Source organism: Hyalella azteca, unplaced genomic scaffold (genome assembly GCF_000764305.2).
Source record: "Hyalella azteca isolate HAZT.00-mixed unplaced genomic scaffold, Hazt_2.0.2 contig3154, whole genome shotgun sequence".
Lineage (NCBI taxonomy): Eukaryota > Metazoa > Arthropoda > Malacostraca > Amphipoda > Hyalellidae > Hyalella > Hyalella azteca.
This window is the reverse complement of record NW_025933406.1, coordinates 72,364-93,087: the sequence shown is the minus strand read 5'-3', so window position 1 is coordinate 93,087 and position 20,724 is coordinate 72,364. Positions and strand designations below refer to the sequence as shown.

The window sequence follows — 20,724 nt, the reverse complement described above, 5'->3', positions numbered from 1 at the left end:
CCTCGTCGACGAAGTCGTTCAAATTTTTCTATCTGGTCTTGCGGATGGGTCACACTTAAAAAACTGAAGACGCTGAAGTGCAGATTACATGACGAATAATAGATCGATCGAATGCGGCGGCGATTTTGGAGATTTCGTAACTTTAGGAGGTAATGTAATCGAATATCACTATATATCATTGGTGTCAAAAGAATCACAACCTTACATATTATATTAAATCTAAAACCAGGGCGTTGAGACAGATTTACCCGTTGTCTGCTTAAACACGTTTAACGATCTTGTCTCCTGTTATTTCTAGTGAAACCTGACGCTCGCTTCAGGTTTTACGGGTTCGTCGCCTATGAGCTGGACCAGTGCTTGCTGAGCGCAATTGATATCGCTGAAAGTATTTGTGAGACCTCACTATTCTAGCCTCAAAGTTCATGAACAGATTCTAGAATGACATCCACAAAATTTTAATGGTATCAGGAGGGTGTTTCAAACAAGGAGAGATGCTTTTCAAGTTTCTTTCTTAGATCTTGACATTAGAGGGATGCCACTAGAAGTCTAGAAGAGTAGCTCAGACCAAATACCTGCCAATGTTACATAAATCAGTACACAGAACACATACATATCATAGGTCGTAGCAGCTGACAACATGACTTACTAGTGTTTTCATTGTTAAGTTATCGAACTACTGAAGAAACCTATCGACTATCGACTGCATAAATCCTATCGACCATCGACTGGCATGCGGTTGTTCAACGACCAGATGACCTTGAGATAAATTTTACAACGACTCTTGTGCCACACTATGAGACCTGGCTCACACAGCTGCCACATGGCAGATCTTGTTTTGATATGAGACAATAGTTACATATTTGTCATTACAATAGCAACACCTCACAACACAAAGAGGATACAAAAATAAACAAATCTTATTATTATTAGATTCTTACCCCAGTTTAATGTGCTCTAGGTAACAAGGTAATGCCAAGTGAATAAATCGGTTATGATCCGCATTTCGGCTCAGTGTTGCACTTTGGGAAAAGTCTAGATTATTATTTGACAAACATTGTTTATCTTTTTTGAATTATGAAATTCTATTTTATTTTAATATTGTCATCAGACGTATGTGCAGGCTAACTAGGTACATTTATAATTGTCCTGAATATGCCTTATTTTATAATTCATGACAAAATGAAATAATACATTTTTCGAGACGTTCACTACATATTCAACCCAGAGGGTGCGGAGTGGTGAAATAAGGAGAATCAAGCATTTATTTAATGCAACTCACCACTCGCCACTCGGTAACAGCATTTAGCACTTAATGTCTGTGTTTACAGTAAAACGATCACGAATGGTTTAACTGGTTCAACGCTACTATCTCGGAAAATATTCAACTCGGAGAGAGCGGAGTTATGAAATGAGGGGATCGCTTATTAAGTTATTCAATGTAAATCACCATGACTCACCCTGCAATAGCATTTAGCCATTGTTGAACTGGCATAAATGATAAGGTTGGCCAATCAGAAGCCCATTTTTGCATATGTAGTTTGTTGTTCGCCTGTGATGTCACTGATCTCAGTGACGTCAAGGGCATTAACCAATCACTCAAATGCAATCAAACCAGTCGACCAATCCGTCGTGGGAATGGCGGGTTTGTTCACGTTTCTTGATCTACGTGACGTAACAAGAAAGCTCAACTGAAAGACGGAACTCCTCGTAGGTCAACCTTGTATAGTTCAAACATAGCATTTAGCACTCGCTATTAGTATTAGTGCTTAAACTCGAGTAAAGCAACTATGACCGCGTACGGTTTCACAGGTTCAACGCTTATATCTCGGAAAATGTACAACCCAAAGAGTTCAGAGTAGTGATTTTCATTGAATAGGTGGCTAATTAATCTTATTTCATCACTCCGTACTCTCTGGGTTGATTATTTTCTGAGATATAAGCGTTGAACTTCTTAAACTGTACGCATTCATTGCAACTTCAAGCAGTATTGGCGAGTGTCAAGTTTTATTGTCGAGTGATTGATTCATCGTATTTCAAGTCTCCGCACTATCTGTATTAGATGCTTTTGTAGTCATAAGATTTGAAGCTTCAAACCATGATTAAGCTATACGTTTACCGTAGCCATGTAAAAAATGAGTGTACCTAGTCTCTTTTTAAGCATTTGTATTACAAATTTTTTTGTAGAATTTAGAAAGTAGATATGCATAGTACCAATGCCTAATTTTTCAGCATAGAATCAATCAGCAGGACCGTTACTTTCATGTTTGCTAAATACGCGAAATTCGTTCAGCCTCAGCATTCCGTTAATCATTCGTTCGCCACTTCAGCAACTTCATCGTTGTTGTTGTTGTTGATGACCCTCCCCGCCTCGCTTTACGGCGAGGTGGGGGGATGCATGCCAGAGACCAGCATTTCTTTCATACTCCTTTCCGTGCGTAAGCCTGCTAAAGGGCAGAGTAGACTAAGTGATTATATGTTAAAAGCCAAAGGGACAAATCCCCTTCAAGTTCATGGAAATGAACCAGCGAGCTAATGAGGTATTGAGAACTTGAGAAGTAAGCCACCAATACAATTGCTCTATGCCGTATCTAAAACCGCCCATCAGCTCTATCCCATGCTGTCTAACCTCCTCAGTATTTTTGGTAAGCAACTCCCTACGCCCTACGGCCTATGCCATACTGCTGTGCAGGGGAGAAAAATCTACTCTGCGAGCCGCAACTGGATTTTTTGAGCCGCAAACTAAAGAATTTTCAAGCTGTAAGCCTATTTCTCAAGCCGTGGAAAGCCATTCTTGAACCGCGAAGTTGTAAACTATTGCCGTATTGGCGGCGATGGCATGAATGATGAGTGCAGATCACAAATAGCTAAGCTTAAATTTCGCCCTAGAAATAGCAGTTAAACATTATTCCCTAATTCACATGTATTTTACTTCATGCCAGGCATGGAATATATCTACTTGGCAAGCCACAACTGAATTTTTTGATCCGTGGTTTTATGGATTTGCCAGCCGTGATTCCATTTCTTTGAGCCGTGATTCCATTTCTTTGAGCTGTGATTCCATTTCTTTGAGCCATGATTCCATTTCACCGAGCCTTGGAATTCCATATCTCAGCCATGAAAAGCCATTTACAAGGCGCAAATTTATTTACAACATCCATGCATCGCCATCATGATGCACGTGCTACCCCAAATCTCTAATTTACCCTAAAACAGTCAAATTGCAACAATAAAATTTGTCTTTACTGTGAGTTGAGGCTGTTAAGCACGTGTTAATGCAGGGGAGGAAAACTTCGACTCTGTGAGCCGCGACTGGATTATTTGAGCCGCGAACTAACGAATTTTCAAGCCGTAAGCCTATTTCTCAAGCCGTGGAAAGCCTTTCTTGAACCTCAAACTTGCGAACTCTTGGCGGCAATGGCATACAATGATACGCGCCGATCACAAATAGCTAAGCTCGAATTTTGCCCTAGAAATAGCAGTTAAACATTATTCCCTAATTCACATGTATTTTAGTTCATGCTAATGCCTACCTTACAATATTATAAAAATATAACACAATTTTACTAAAATTTGAGAGGCGAGTGTAAGATCTTCATCTTTGCGGTCACAGTTTATATATACGAGTATGGCGAGAGCATGGTACTAACCCGCAGACTTAAATATTTTGTTGAATGATAAATTCTATGATAAAGAAAAAAAAATCGAACATACAAAGTTCTGGAAACACTTGTTAAGATGTTTTGACCAACCAGTGAACAAAAACGATTCACCTGCAATGAGATATAAGCTCATACAGAATATCTTAAAAAGGCTACCTTAGAGCTACGACTAATATAAATTACGAAACGAAAAATCCTCAACATGATGCGCCTTTTTTACGAGCAATTTAAGACGTGTGTTGTGTGATTCTAGGCAAAAATCCATTTGCGATGATAAACATCTTTTAAAAATTTCAGTTTTTTTTAATTGAAGGTAAATGTGAGTTAATTTGCATTTAGAAAATATTTAGACAACATGAAGTTTTGTAGATAGACCTGCTCTACACACAGCTCGTTTCACAGGCTCAAAATGTTTACGAATGCTTAGGCCATACATTTAGAAATACATACAAATGCTTAGGCCATACATACATTCAAAATGCGCATCATTTAGTTTTAATTCAAATGGAAACGAGCATGATGGAAGACCTATTTGTTTGTCACACTTCAAGGAATAAATGAGAAAAGAAACTACCTATAATGCTCAATTCATGTTAAAAATGGTTCTCTCTTAACCTGGGACTCTAACTTTTTATCCACGTAGAGAAATTGGAAAAAAATGTTTCATCAGAAGAGCTTGAAAAGGAAAGCCGTTTGAAAGGGGAAAGAGAAACGTCGTGTGAGAGGGTCGCTTGTTGGAGACCAACACTGCCCTGCTTCGATTATACCACCTTGGTTCCTTCCTCCAATATTGTATACAGAGGTGGGCAGTAGCGCGCTACATGTAGCGTCCGCTACTAGCGGCCGCTACATTTTCAGTAGCGGTAGCGGTAGCGGCTCTACATTTAAGGCAATGTAGCGGTAGCGGTAGCGCCCGCTACATATTTAAGTAACACATATATAAGTCAAACCATGCACATATTAAAAAAGACTTCTAAAGTCGCTAGGTATTGTTTTTACAAATCGAATGGTATGTCTCTCATTGCCGTAGCTTGAAAACTGTTGGAGTTATAATTTTTTTAAGATGGATTTTTTTGGATTTTTAAATTGTTTAGGGGAGCCAAATAAAGTAAAATTCATTGAAAACAGAAGAATATGCCCAAAAAGTCTTGATATTGTAGCCCAAGCTTTCCCATTGATAATTATTTGCATTCAAGGTACCAGCACGCGTCTTTAGACCTATTTATGTTCAATTTAACGTGAATAATAGGCTATAAATGGGACTTTTTATATATAAATATATATATAAAATATTCATTTTACATAACTTTACAACTGCATTGCGAAAAAAATATTGCATGAACATCCATGGTAGTAGCTTTGTTAAACGCGTCTTGTTTGTAGCTTTCAAACGAGTGCAAACACTTTGCAATTGACCTAAATAATGACATATAAATACCATTTATTTGTAAATAATTATATAAAATGACCATTTTATAAAAGTTCAAGACTGCATTACACAAAAAAGTATTGCATGTACATCTATGGTAGTAGCTTTGTTGAACGCATCTCGTTTGTAGCTTTCAAACGAGTGCAAACTCTTTGTAATTGACGAGAGTAATGATCTATATATACAGATTTAATCCAAATAAATCTTTGTACATATTGTTTAAAATGTTCATAGATATATTTTTAAAATTGTCTTACTCAAAAATTATAGCACGCACAGACATGCGGTAAACTGCGTTAGACGCGCCTTTTCAGCAGCTTCAAAATGAGTCAAGAAAACGGTAAAGCAAAAATTTCCGATTTTTAGGGTAGTCGGTCCCCTTAATAGTATTAAATATTATTTAAAAACCAGCATGATACATACATAATATAAATTAGAGAATAAAACTGTACGAAAGATTTCGGTGTAGTGTTGTCAACCTCAGCCTGTTACTAGTGTCAACATGTTAGTTGTTACTTGTTAAGTTGTTACTTGTTAAGTTGTTACCAGTTACAGTTTTTTTTCATCTTTCAGTTTGCTTACAGTTATTTTTACACAGTTATTTTTATGTTTCACCTTCCCTACATGGATGTCTACTTTAATCTACCAATCTCAAAAATAATCCACATATATATGCAAAAAAAGACTGAATGTATATGTGGATAATTTCTTAGATTGGTAGATTAAAGTTCACATCCATGTAGGGAAAGTAAAACATAAAAATACCTGTAACTTCTATTTACTGTATCTAACCCTGGGGTAACCCATACTAGTTCGGTTAGGTTAATTGCAATAAAGTTGCATTGATATGTTTTAAAAATGTTTATTATCATTAAATGTTAATGAGTAAATCTCAATAGCAGAAAAATAAATATTTAGAGATTTCCAATAATTTTGGTCATTGTAGCGGCTAATGTAGCGCGCTACATTTTACTGTAGCGGTAGCGGTAGCGCCCGTTTCAATCTAGTGGGTGTAGCGGTAGCGGTAGCGCCCGCTACATTTAGCGTAACGTTTATTAAACGTCGAATTTAACGAAATCAACTCGTAATCAACTTTGTTTCAACGTCATTTGCGTCGAGGCGATGCAGTCTGCACTGAAGGACATCCGAGGTAGTCGCGCTCTTAGATTGCCATCTTTAGCTGCATTTCTTAGTTCATCAATTGTCATTGATGATAAAAATGTATTTTATCTAATGTCATTATCAGAGATATTTAATATCTTTAAGATGATTGTAGAATGAAAAGCGTTAGGAATCATGAATACCTTCTGGTTTTTCGATTATTTCGTACAATTAAGTAGGAGCAACAGATGATCCACATACAAATAAGAACGATCCATATACAAGAGAGTAACCAGCCAACTTCTTTCACGAAAGTTTAATCAATTCTGAGCTATGATTATAAATATAATAGAAAAAAAATATAGATGGACTCATCCATGGGAAGTTTGATTTGGAATCTTCCGTAATATTGTGAACAAATAATATTGGTGTCACCTGATCGCATAATTTCTAACTTGATGCATTTGTCTTTAGTAGCTGATGCCGGATTTCCTGGAGGTGATCTTTGAAAATTTTCCAGGTGACCTTTGAAAAATAACACAAAAATTTTCCATCATCATTTTAAAGGAATCAAATTGCTTGTGTTTATATAAACTGAATATTTCAGAAAATTTGAAACTATTTCACATTTTTCTTTCACGCTTACAATTCCATTTTATTCAACATCGTCTTAATTCAATTTTACGGTCCAACCTGTCGGCGTTGTTAATCCCATTAGGGGTAATAACCCTGAACCTCAGACCAATGATCGTAATGGCTAACAATTCCAATTTCGAAGGAAAGATTATACAAATGTTATAGATGAAAAACTACAACAATTTAACAACCTTCAACTACGAAATTAAACCATAAGTTTTCTTAACCCTATAACAATAAAAAAAACTTGCGTCTTGCTTTACATTCTTTCATTCCATTTCTTGTTCAGAAGCCATCCTGAAAATATATTAACAAACGCAAATTAATTGCATAATAATTATTTAACAAAAATAGCAGTATATGCCGCGAAAACGTAAAACAAATAAATAAAGAACAGGCTAATATGAATAATATGTTTGATCACCTATAAAAAAGTCATTAAATTGACACAGATCCTTACCGCAATATATAAACATACCAAAAAAAACTAACACGTACCTTTGTAGGGAAATTGCGATACAGCGGCAAATTTCTAAACGAGGTACGGTAACGTCAGAGGTGACATGAAGCCATGAATTACATGTATCCTATCAGCAGAGGTGGGCAGTAGCCGCTAGAGGTGGGCAGTAGCGGCCGCTACATTTTCAGTAGCGGCGCTACATTTAAAGCAATGTAGCGGTAGCGGTAGCACCCGCTACATATTTAAGTAGCGATGCGAGGTTTTGCCGCTACAGCGCTACCGCTACATTTATAGATAAAGCCTTTAGATTTTACTTAATATTATTATATATTATTTAAAAACCAGCATGATACATACATAATATAAATTACAGAATAAAACTGTACGTAAGATTTCTGTGTAATGTTGTCAACCTCAGCCTGTTACTAGTGTCAACATGTTAGTTGTTACTTGTTAAGTTGTTATCAGTTACCACTTACAGGTATTTTTCCATGTTTCAGTTTGCTTAGTTTTTTTACACAGTTATTTTTATGTTTCACCTTACCTACATGGATGTCTACTTTAATCTATAAATCTCAAAAATAATCCACATATATATAAAAAAAAGACTGATTTTTTTATATGTATGTGTGGATAATTTTTGAGATTGGTAGATTAAAGTAGACATCCATGTAGGGAAGGTAAAACATAACAATAACTAACTTTTATTTACTGTCTCTAACCCGTACTAGTTTGGTTAGGTTAATTGCAATAAAGTTGCATTGATTTGCATTGAAAATGTTTCATTATCATTAATTGTTTATGAGTAAATCCCAAAAGCAGAACAATAAATATTTAGAGATTTCCAATAATTTTGGCCATTGTAGCGGCTAATGTAGCGGCGCTACATTTTACTGTAGCGGTAGCGGTAGCGCTCGTTACAATTTAGTGGGTGTAGCGGTAGCGGTAGCGCCCGCTACATTTAGAGCATGTAGCGGTAGCGGTAGCGCCCGCTACATTTAGAGCATGTAGCGGTAGCGGTAGCGCCCGCTACATTTAGAGCATGTAGCGGTAGCGGTAGCGCCGCTACATTTCAAAGTAGCGCTGCCCAGCTCTGATTGTATATAGCCTGCCCTTCAACACTTCTGTCCATAAGTGTTGAAGCCTTGAGTGTTTGCAGCTTTCAAATCCATTTAAGTAGACCTATCTCAATCTGCCAGCAGGAAAACAGCCTGCCATAGTATGGCCTAGCGTCATCTGCAAACGCATAAAAATTTTTGCATCATTTGGACATTTAGTGCCACAGCCTTGCAGTGCATATGGTGCCTGCGACCAGTCCTGTGCATCGAATCAGTCTATGATAAGAAGGACAATTCATCGAAAGACAATTAATTTTGGAACTTAACTAAACTATGTGAAACCTAACCTCAGATGATGTGAGCTAATAATTACGCAATATAATGATGTAACAAAAGTCATATTTCATCCGTTGTTTGGTGGTGCATGTCCGATTTCATGCAATTCTACTGACGAGCTGGGCTGATTGATCGCAGTTCGTTGTTTGCTGAGCACAGTTTAGTTTAGGGCAGGGTGGCCCAGTGGCTACAATTTAGAGTACCTACCAGGATTGGAGCAGAGAGGTGCGGGTTCAATCCAGCTCTCTGCGACAGTTTTTGGATTGAATCTTTGAGGCTGGGGGGTTATGCATAGCAGAATCGGAGCAGTGAGTTGCATGTTCGAGACCACAAGAAAGTGTGAAAGTTTTGCAATGTCAAAAATCGGCAACAGGCCTTTGGCGGGATAAGCTCTGAAACTGCTAATACTATTATTATTGTGTCATGGGCAGGTTACTGCCGACAGGCTTGACCCACCGCTGATGTTCGCTCATGCATATAAATGTGCTAGGCGTTCCATTCACGGCAAATTGGTGGTTCACAGTTGCACTCATATTTGAAAAGTTAAACTTGTACATACTTCTCCATCATGCATCACAGCATGATGGAGACTTATGGGAACTCAAGAAACCAGGTTTTGGGAGATAACTCCAACTTACCCAATACATATGTATAAATTACTGAGTGAAAAAGACGTTCAGAGGCATATTTGACAATTTATTCAAGGCAAAATGGTGTACACAAAATAACGGTATTATTAGCATAGGAGAGGCATTGTCCTGATGCAAGACAAAGCTTTATCATCCTAGTAACTTGGTTTGTTAGCGCCCCAGCACTTCCTTCTGTAAATCCATCAGTAATTGATTGATCCTCGTTATTGTGACATAGGTAAAGCTTAAGAGTCCCAATCAGTACAGACCTTGGCAAACGGGTGCGTAAGACCGTAGCAAACAGGCATAGTGAGACTGTAACGAACAGGTGTGGTGAGATCGTAGCAAACAGGCACGGTCAGATGGTAGTTCACAGGTGCGGTGAGAACAAGCCTCTCTTTGACATGCATGCTTCTAGCTCCATGCCCTCATCCATGCCTGCTTCTGTTCTTTGAGGATCTGTAAAATAATGAGAGATGAATACATTGTGTAAATCGAGTGTCCTTAAGAATGCAGGCTCTCATAGACATTACACCAACGTTCTATTAATTTTGGAAATGCATTGCAACGTACTATCTTGTATGCACTCACTCTAATTCTGTTGAATGACAATTCAACACCAAGTATGATATCTTTGGTAGATAAACAAATTTTAAAAAATGAATAATTTTTGAAAGTTAATCAAGTTGAAAACATAATCTTGTCATATATACTATCGATTGAATTTGTTTAAATGCTTGATGCCATTTGGTATGGAAAATCCTTATGCCATAATGCATAGAGAGTGATCACTGATCAAATATCTGAATTTTCTTGGAAATATAGTCAAAAGATCAATAAAATTATTTCAATCATTTAAAATTAGTTCATTTAATCATCTGAATGCGAGAAGATGAGTGTGGGCTTACCATTTAAGAGCAGGCCTCAAAGTCATTGGCCAAGTAGCCAGTAATAGTGCCGCTAGTCTCCTCAGGCACGCACATTCACTCAGAAACCTGAAATAAAAGGCCGGCATCAGGTAATGTATTCTGCAAGATACTAGAAAGCTAACATGAATTATTCGGAAAGAAAATCCTAGCATTCCAAGAATTGGATTTTCCCCAAACCAGTTAATGTCAGCGCTCTTAAATTAAGCTCCCCTTAGGATCGGGACACGTGACTAAGGCGTGAGGGATAACCAAGACACAATCTGTCTTAGAGAAAAGTATCTTGATACGGGGTGGTAATACATGAGAGTTACGATACAGAGGTATAAGCTACGGCATCTACCACTAGGTCAGAAAACTCAACTGAGAGCTACATCGTGAGAGGGCAGCTATGGTTCAAATTGGAGGTTACTTACTAAGGTTACACTACGGGGACTTACTAAGGTTCCCAACCCAGTTATAGACATTGTACCTCCGTTATCTGAGTTCTTGTCCTCATGACACATGACTCAGCATCTGAGGCAAGCTCTCAGTGACACCATGGACTTGTAGCTAACTTTGTAAACACATGATGATTTGCTTTCACAAACTACACACGGATATTAATAATAAAAAATTAAAGTAGCTTATAAACATTTAAAAAAGTCCCATTCCATTCCACAGTAAACCTCACTAAGGCTCACTTAGTATGGGATTCTCATTCAACTCCAAAATTAAAATTAGAATAAAACTTATAAGCTCTTCATATTTTTTGAAAAAGATACAAAATATACCCAACACTGCAAGTATTTTTAATACGCACACAATTATCCATCAGGCCTCTATATGTACTCAACAGTCACATTTCAAGCCACAACTAAACAAACTTAAATGTACAATGGCATGTCTTCATGTTCTTTAGTAGTATGAATTCTAGCTAATTAAAACCCTTATCATTGTTACTGACAAGGTCACACCAAATTTGTAAATAAGTATTTCCCAGACGTTTCATATCCAAGGGAACGAAAGTGGCTACTTTCCAATTGATATTCTAGATGTATATAAATTTCTTGCTATATTAAACTACATACCAAATGTACCGATAGGTGGTAGTAAATTGGTCTTTTCCCTATAATAGAATAAATGTAGAGTGGTATAGTGCCTAATGCCTTTACTTTAGTGACAAAATCAACTGAGTAGGTAACTCGGCAGTGTTACTGATATTCCCTGTGGTCAACACTCGAGAAGCTTAGCTTAGTAACCAACATATTTGTTTATTAGTTGGCAGGCGCTCCATCGAAGGAACAAACGTGCACTTTGCATCGCAATGGGAAACATTTCTTGCTCAATAAATTATGTTTTTGCGCACAGTTGAACACTCCTTGTAAACTTTTTTCATGTTATGAAAATATGGTATCCTATAGTAGCGTAGTCACCGTTACCTGTCAGCACTGTCAAGTTGGTGTCTTTGGTTTCATCGAAATTTGAACTACCAAACTTGCAGTCTGACCTCATTTCAGGATGGTAAACGTTTTTGGTCAATAAATTTGTACGCGGCATTAACTATTCAATAGTTTTTCATCGAATTAAAAACAAGTAATGAAATTTTCTAGAAATAATTTAGAAGTGCATAGATTAGAGGCTTAAAATTGAAACAATACTACATTAGAGCTAAGAAGCAACGGACACCGATCATATATTATTTCTTCCAAGTTTCGTGGACACTGGATAGAGAATACGGCTGGTAAGGTAAGGTGTAATCGGGATAGTCTTCCAAACTTCACAATTGAATCATGTTAAAGACCATTCACAATATAATTCTACTACTAATCTACGTTCTTTTCAAAACAAACTATTGATAAGGCCATATGTATATGATGATAAGAATACTTACAGGTATCAAGCCACCATGCATGATCGCCAACCAGCGCCAAGCCTAGTTGTTGTGGAAACTGGATTAGGACTTAGGAGTTATCACTGCACAACTGCACGTGGAAACAACATGAGCTCAAATGATACAGTGATACGTTTATTCAGCTACATCAGCCAGTGAAATATTCTTTATCGTTTTGCAGCTGACAACTGCCAACAGCGGGCTTGCCCTTCCCCCACACGTCACGTGACCCATTTTGGAGCCGCGACATTTCTAAATCAATATATTTTACCTGACTTCCGAGCCACGAGATTTCAAACTTACCTAAAAATGGGAGATCTTGGGCCGCAAAATTTCCGTAAAAAGTAGATGTATTCCACCCCTGCCGCTGTGTGACAATATCTATGACAATATCTATAGCTTTCAGATGGTTGATGTTGGCTCCAGGGCTGATGTGAGCAAGCATTAATTTGCTGTTCTACAGCTGCGCACCTGAGGCCTGAGGCGGGGACCCTTGCCTTACGCCTAGACCCAGTTCTGGCCTTCTGGAGCCAGCCAAGTTGGTAACCTCAGCGAGCCAGCAGCCCTGCGGCGTTCAGGGGGTCCACTTGCCCAAATGTCACCCACCAATAGCAATAAGGATGTGGGCATTACAGGGCAGGAGAAAAGATGAATAGTGTCATCACTCGTAGCTATGTTTTGGATAGACAGAGAGAGTGAGCAATGTAGAGAAGGGTGTGTGGTGGGATGTATTTTGTTTAGATATGAGAGAAGTAGTGCTGGAGTGGTTTGTTTGTGCGAAGTTGTACAAGGTGTATGCATGCCGGTCTGGTAAGTTAATTTCAGATGGGTGGATGTGGATGAGTGGATCTGTGGTGTCACTGGTGTGGGACTGTTTAGAACTTTATTGTGTTGTGAGCAAGGTTTGTGAGATAGTTTCCTGTGATTGTAGTGTGGATTGTTCTGAGATTTTGTTTGATTGTATCCTGTGTAGTGTGTAGCTTGTTCTGATGGAATATGTATGTTGGCAGGGCTGGAAAAGTCCTATTTTTGTCTGAAATATCACTGCTCTAATATCATATAATTTCAGTAGGTATGAAATTTCGAGGCTCAAATGTCATAAATTTTTGTTTGATTGAAAAATTGCGGTTTGCACTTTGCAAACATGTTATTTCATAAAATTTTCAACTTGCACAATCCGCATTGCTTTACCGTTCCTGCCAAAATATCCTGCAGAAAAAACATAAACATCGTAATCATGTAATGTAAACAAATCAACTAAACGTTTTGTTGAAGATCGTGCATAGTGGTGGTCATGTCAAAGCGGTCAGACTGCATTAACACGTGCTCAACTTACAGGAAAGACAAATTTTATTGTTGCCGTTTGACTGTTTTAGGGTAAAATTAGAGAGTTGAGGTAATAAGTGCATGGAATTTGTAAATAAATTCACGCCTTGTAAATGGCTTTTCATGGCCAAGATATGTAATTCACGGCTTGGTGAAATGGAATCACAGCTGGCAAATCCATAAAACCACGGCTCAAAAAATTAAGTTGCGGCTTGCCAAGTAGATATATTCCATGCCTGTATGTTGGTGGTGAAGCCCAAAAGGCTGAATTGTTATTGTGGAAAATTGTTTGTTTCATGAGGTGGCAGAGGTGCTGTGGGTCAGTGGGTGGAGCTGTAAGGTGAGGAAATGTAGTGGGTGAGTATTGTGAGTTGGATTTTTTGCTTTCTGGCTGAGTCTGATTTGTAGTGCATAACGTTTAAGATGTTGTGTTAAGGATAGGAGTTTGGTTTCTTGGAGTTGGGGAAGGTGATGCTAATTGGGAAATGTCCTACTTTTTTCTTAAATATTGCAGCTTTAACATAATATAATATTTCAGAATGTATGAAGCCTTACAGCTGATGGCTCAAATGTAATACTTGATTGAAGAGATTTGTGGTACACAAACATGTCATCTTACAGAATTGACAACTTGAGCAGTTAAGTACCACAAGCTTGCCAAAATATCATGCTCAATGAGACTAAATGAGTAAATACAAAATTTTTTGTTGATGATTGCATAGTTGCAGTCACATGACAGTCATGACTCACATCAGAGCACAGTTGACACTCAGCAGACTGCATTATAACCAGAGTGCAGAGTTTGCAAACTGCATTGCCAAGATATGGATTTTTAGCCCAAAATGTTGCCAGCCATTTTCGAGATGCGTCGCTGGCGCTGGGTAATTTTTAATACGAAAATGCTGCAAACAACTTTGATAGTATATCCATTACTCTCCAATCTCCATGCACTGCAACACTTACACTCATTGCAACTGATTTCCTGACAATCTTCACTGCATCCTGTTCCATCCAACGTACTGGAAACCTACTGTGTGCGCTTGCAATCTTTCAGATTTTCAACAATTTTTTAACCCTTTCGTAACGGCTATGTCTTTTACAACTTTTTATTTGATTTTTTCTGTAGAATCACATTAAATTAGGACTAAATAATGCATTTCTGTAAAAAAATTATTAAAAATGTGTTAATTGTAAAAATTCTATAAGCGGGACTAGAGAGTCCCGGTAGTATATGGTTGCAACTGTAGTGTCAGATATTGCGACATTGGGCTGCAACACTGTAGCGACCTTTCTATAGCTGTTATTTGTTGAAATGTATCTTACATTCAATGCTTGGCCCTACAGGCAAATTTGGAGTTAGGGATCATAGAAATGCATCGTTATCACCAATACATTTATTGTGAAAAATTATTATTTTGCGAAAAAAATATTAACCTAGTGTATATACGTTAGTATATGGATATTACAAAATTCCTTTGGCAAACGAGTGCACTAGCTTATATAATCACATTTAACAAAGTTCCTTTGGCAAACGAGTGTACTGAGGGCAAACGAGTGTACTCATTACAGTACTATCATGTAATGACATACCCTATCACAATAAACAGATGAAAATAATTAACCTATCATAATAACCAGGTACCGTATAAACAAATTCCTTTGGAGTTGAAATAGATAGCAATTACTTAAGTAGCAGTTTCTTCACTACAATTTATGGTCCCTTTATCGATGTACTACAAGCAAGCAAAAATGCAATCAGTCATTATTAGCAATGGAGAAAGTTTATCGCTGATGAAACTCTCTGAAGCAGTTTCTTGCGGAGTTGCAGCAGAGATGCACTTTGCAGTGTTCACATTCTACGGCAGGTTAGTTTATTGTAGTTTATTGTAGTTTATTGATATTGATATTAAAATGTAGGGGGCACTGGGATATTCTGGTTTTATTATTTATTTGTGTATTTATAGTTTTAGCTGGTGAGGCTGTGCTCATTCAATCTCTATTCGTTAATAGTAAATATGTATGACTAAATTTCAGAAATGGACATTTTATGGCTGACTGATCCCAGAAAATTTCCTGGTTACTCCTTAATATTGGTAAGTATACTTCAATCTATTTATTCATATGTAAATCAAATGTCAAACTCAGAGGTCAACTTACTGCTTACCTTTAATTTTAAGTTATTGTTCTCACTATTGGCTATGCATATGCAGCTTACTGCCTACACTCTCACAGAGACTGGCAACAGTAGAGTAGACTGAGTCATATATTTTTTGTTCAATTATGAATTTCTCTGCTTTTTTAAATTTTAAATTCATTGGTTCATCTGCTACTTCAGCACCATGTGATCTAACTGGAAAATTTGGCAGAAGCCACCCATGAATAAGACAAAAACATTCTAAATCTGGCCAATCTTTTTCAATAAAGCTTTTTGGTTAAGGCTCTTGTTGTCCTGTAGCTTGCTAGCTTATATTCAAGTCACGCAGCATGAATTTTGATATGAAATTATGATGTACCAGTATATATATTCTACTAAATTTTAAAAAAAAAATATTTAAATATAAAATCTTTTCTAAAAGGAAGTTTAGTTGAATTTTATTCGCTAAAAGTTAATGTTTTCTTTTTAAGGTCGATTCCTAAAATAGTGCAAAATAGTATTGTCTTTTATTATGTTATGACTGAGAAAATGGATTTTTTAGGATCATGGCTTGAGTATTTATTTTAATAGGTAGCCATAAAATAAATAAACTGAAGACCCCAATAAATTGCAATCACAGCTTGCACAGTTTTCTGCTTCTTGTTTGACCATTGAGCTGATTGAGATTTAGTTTTTACTATATGATGCTGATGAGATATTTATAGAAAAAATCTTGCTACCATGGCCTTTTATGCAAAATTTGTCTTATACACAAATATCTAAAATTAAATCCATGTCAAGTCTGTGAGTAAAATTCTTGCAAATAATATTAACATCCCTAAAGTATTATTGCAACTGCGCATATATATGGCAAAATATTTTTAAAGAAATTGAATAAAGATTTTGCCAGTAAAAAATAATTTTACATAAAAAAGAAGTTTAAACAAAATTCAAGAATGCTAACTATATTTTTCAAAAATTTTCTATTGCTTGAAATATATTAAACCTGGACCATGAAGTATCAAATAGGGAATTTAAGGATCTTTTGCTATTGATTCTTTTCAAGTTCCTAATTTTCCATCATAACTTTATACCAAACTTTAAAGGTGAGCCAGGAGTAGGGCTTCTAGGTTCTAATGTGCAAACCATAATATGTTTTATTCATGGATCTTGCATGTTTGTGAATGCAATTTTTCTCTTCTATTTCAGCCTTCAGTAAGCATTGCAAATATTGGCCAGCTTGCTGTTGATATTCTAATCTTCTCCCTTCCTACTGAACAGGTAAGGCATTTAGCTGTTAGTGTGTTGTGTAATTCAATTTGTCAGGAAATCCATGTTGAGTTTGAAAATGAACATTCTGTTGTGTTATTATAGTATAATGCAATGGAAGATTTAAAATATAATTGAATTGATCATAAACTCAAGTTTCTTATGTTATTACAGAGTAAAGAGTGTATAATAATAATTTTCTTCAATTGATCCATGCTCAGTATTCTTTTTCCTTAAATGACACATTCTCTTGTACATATCAAATTCGTAATTAATAATGCTATTGCCTCATTGTCAAATTTAACAGATTGCAGTTGTACACCACAGTGCACTCTTGCCTATAGCTGGCTGTGGTGCATACAATGACACAGACTCAGGCCTCACAACTTCTGCAGACTTGCATGTCTGTCATGAGCTGAAGCTCTTAATATTACAAATCCGGGCACCTACAGCAAAGGTTAGTGCATAGCCAACATTATGGATGGATCATTATTGTTAAAGGTTGATTGATGGTTCACAAATGAATCTCATTTCATTTCTTGACTGGTTGTGTTGTCTTCATCTGCATGTTCTTTCTGAACATTTTCTGCATTGCAGTCTTTGCCATCTCATTTGAGTGTTTCTCTTGTTTATTGACTTATGCTGTTATGTTCTTTCCTCCTTAAAAAAGATGTATGTTAATTGCAAATAAATTAATACCATAAAATGGGGTAACTTAGACCGGCGGGGTAACTTAGATCACTTTTCGTTTTTTTAACAAAAACCCCCAAAACTCAAAAACTATTTGACATAGAAAAATGTTGTCAATGGGCATTAAAGGCCTAATACTGAGGCTACATAACACAATAGAAAGATTTAAAAAGTCTGCATATCTAATAGGTTAAAAAATTAAAAATGTGACCCACGAAAAAAAGCTATTATTCAAAGCCTGTCAGAGTACCCCCTCCAATTTTTTTATTTTTTTGGTTAAATAACTCCAGGTTTTGATGCATTGTAGTAGAACTCTTCTAGTTACATATGCAAATGCCAAATTTTAGGAAAGTGTCTAAGTTTGCAAATGGGGGGCGCCACCCCCAAATGGGGGAACTTAGACCACCTAATGTCAGCCCTGATGGGGTAACATAGACCAGCTTGGAAGTTAATATAAAATTACCATATATAACATATTTTATGTTTGACAGCCTATTTATGTTTTTTCTTTATGTTTCAGACTCTACAGAGTCTTATACATGGTAATTTTAGCTTAATTTTTCCAAGCCAGTTTTTTTTCCAAGCCAGTATATTATATTACCCTGTCAGGGTTGCCATTTGGTAGTCACATTTCCCTCATTATGGGGCAGTGCCCCCCATTTGCAAACTATGACACTTTCCTCAAGTTTGTCATTTGCATATGTAACTAGAAGAGTTCTACTACAATGCACCAAAACCTGGAGTTATTTGGAGTTATTTTACCAAAAAATATAATTGATTTTACCACCTGGTCTAAGATACCCCAAGAGCTGGGGTAACAAAGACCATCACTTTTTTTGAAATTACATAAAGACTATGAGAGGCAGGAGCCAGCAATTTATGGTGAGTGAAGCTAGAGTATAGACCTGTATTTTGCATGTTTCAATTCAAGTTTAATTTAGCTAGTAAAAAAATGGCATCATTTATAAAAACAAAGTGGTCTAAGTTACCCCATTTTACGGTACTGCAAATTTAAATATTTTTTACAATAAGATGAATCATGACAGGGATATAATAGTTTTTTTCCAAATCTGGTTCATATTTTGATATTATCTGGAATACAATATCTGGATATATCATATTTGATTCCAATCAGGCCTAAAGTAGATTATTATTTTCAGGGCAAACGTCAAGAATTTGTAGAAGCCTTGAACAAGTTCATACAAGATGTCTTGCCCTCAAGTGAAACCAGCATTGTTTGGGTCTTGGCTGGGTGCCAAGCCGCCAACAGAGGTGATGCTCAGTTATCTGGAAGGCCTCTAAGATTCTACCATCTTCCACAAATTTCTGACCTAACAAATCTCATCAAATTAAGGTGAGTGTTAGTACTTGCCAGTTGGTAATGAATGGAAACAAGTTATGAAATTAGTGTTTGCATTATTTATGTTTTAATGTTTGCTGCTATAACAAACTTGAGCTATTTCAAGAGTGACTTCCCTCTTGAAGTGTGATATGTGGGATTATTCACCTTAGGTTTGTATCAAGCAAAGAGTCTATTTAACAAGTGGCCTTAAATGAACATTTTTGTTCATCATAATTTATTCCAGAGCTGCTACAACATTCCCTTTGATATCATATAACAGAACAAATGATTTACAAGTAACCCAAATAAAAGGTAGATGGATTTAAATTCTGCTAATTATGATTTTTAAAGAATAATCTGTTCAAAAATTTGTGTACAGCTCATGTCTTTTGTCAGTAATAATATTGGAAAAATTCTCAGAAGGAACAAAGAAAGTTCATTTATTTCACAACAAAATCTGTACATTATCTTCAATTAAAATTGTTCACCTATATCTGTAAAAATGAGCATTCTCACTGATATGAAATGGAAGAAGCTTTTCTTTGAATTCTTATTTTCTAAAGCTTATTTTCATTATTTCAGGAGTCTGGGTCCACCAGCCCTTGAAGAATTTATTAATGACCGTGGAGAAATGGAGCCCTTTTTACCTGGAGCTGGGCTGACAAAAAAACTTCTTGACTCATGGTGAGACACTACGTGTCATGATGCATGGTGATGGTGAGACACTACATGTCATGATGCATGGTGATGGTGAGACACTACACACTATATCTTGGATACCATGCCAGAAACAAATTTCTAATATGGATATTCTTCCTGCTTATTATCTCCGCACTATAGAATGTTCATGCCAGAAATAAATTTCTAACATGGACATTCTTCCTGCTTATTTTTTCAACAAAACAGATTGGATCAAGCCTGGAATGAATTTCTAAGATAGATATATATTCTTCCAGCTCCTTGCCGTGCATCGCGCTGCTCATGTTTGTAGACGAAGGAGAGAACACCGTCGATGCGATGACCTTAGCTTCGTACTGCCACGCTGCCGTCTCCGAATCAAAGCCTGTGAGTTAATAGATCTTATCCATGTACCTATTTTCCTTTTTTTTTGAGGTTTTACCAACTATTGTTATAGTTGATAGTTTCTTCCAAAGTGTTCGTTTTGCCAATTTTTTATGTATTTAAGGAATTTTATGGAATTATTTTGACTGCATCCCACCCACCCGTTATATTATCTAATTCCATACGGAAATACTATTAAAAATTACAAAATATATTTTATTATAGTGTAGGCCCACCTTTTGCGGCAATTACTACCTAAATTTTCCAAAGGATTGATTTGTGCAAATTTTGTATTGATTCTAAACGAAGTTTAACCTCTTATTTAGTTAAAACTACCTCCAGTTCGTTTAAAGACAATGGCAACGGGAATCTAAAATCAACTTTAAACGCTCGATAATATTTTGATCTGGTCATTGTGGTGGCCGGATTAAACACGGAACTTCATAATAAGTTTCATTGTTTATATCGTGGTCGAAAATCACGATCTGAAAATGTTAGGAATTTTCTTTATATTATCCAACCCTTGTAGATTTACAGCAGAATATTGTCACAGTGCGCACTACTTCACAGAATATTTAAGGGAAAGCAAATTTCTGTGTCTTCCTGAAGGTAATAATTATATTGTGTTGGACAGGATGACGTAACCAAGATGAAGTGGCGCGTTCCTCCTTCTTGGAAGAACATGTTTGGAGCTCCCGCTCCGAGCTCCATTTTTTTGTGATGGACGAATCGTCTACTTCTACGGTAATTCGTCATCGATACTGCTTTTTTCAATTAATTATCCACGATTTCAA

At 36.6% G+C, this 20,724-nt stretch overlaps 1 protein-coding gene across 1 annotated transcript; it reads left to right on the top strand.

The window, feature by feature from the left end:
- The first annotated feature begins 33 nt into the window (after window positions 1-33).
- Window positions 34-20,724, top strand: LOC108675432 (proteasome assembly chaperone 2). The gene is made up of 8 exons (XM_018163445.2): window positions 34-149; window positions 15,468-15,526; window positions 16,777-16,848; window positions 17,144-17,293; window positions 18,687-18,880; window positions 19,451-19,552; window positions 19,825-19,933; window positions 20,565-20,724. Exons 1-8 carry the CDS (start codon window positions 89-91, stop codon window positions 20,649-20,651), a joined length of 834 nt encoding a protein of 277 aa, XP_018018934.1. The 5' UTR covers window positions 34-88; the 3' UTR covers window positions 20,652-20,724.

Excerpts from the sequence above, each read along its gene's own strand:
- LOC108675432 (XM_018163445.2), top strand. The coding sequence starts at position 89 with ATGACGAATAATAGATCGATCGAATGCGGCGGCGATTTTGGAGATTTC. Across the intron at positions 15,527-16,776 it reads CTGGTTACTCCTTAATATTG|CCTTCAGTAAGCATTGCAAA; the intron begins GTAAGTATACTT and ends CTTCTATTTCAG. Across the intron at positions 19,934-20,564 it reads CCGTCTCCGAATCAAAGCCT|GATGACGTAACCAAGATGAA; the intron begins GTGAGTTAATAG and ends TGTGTTGGACAG.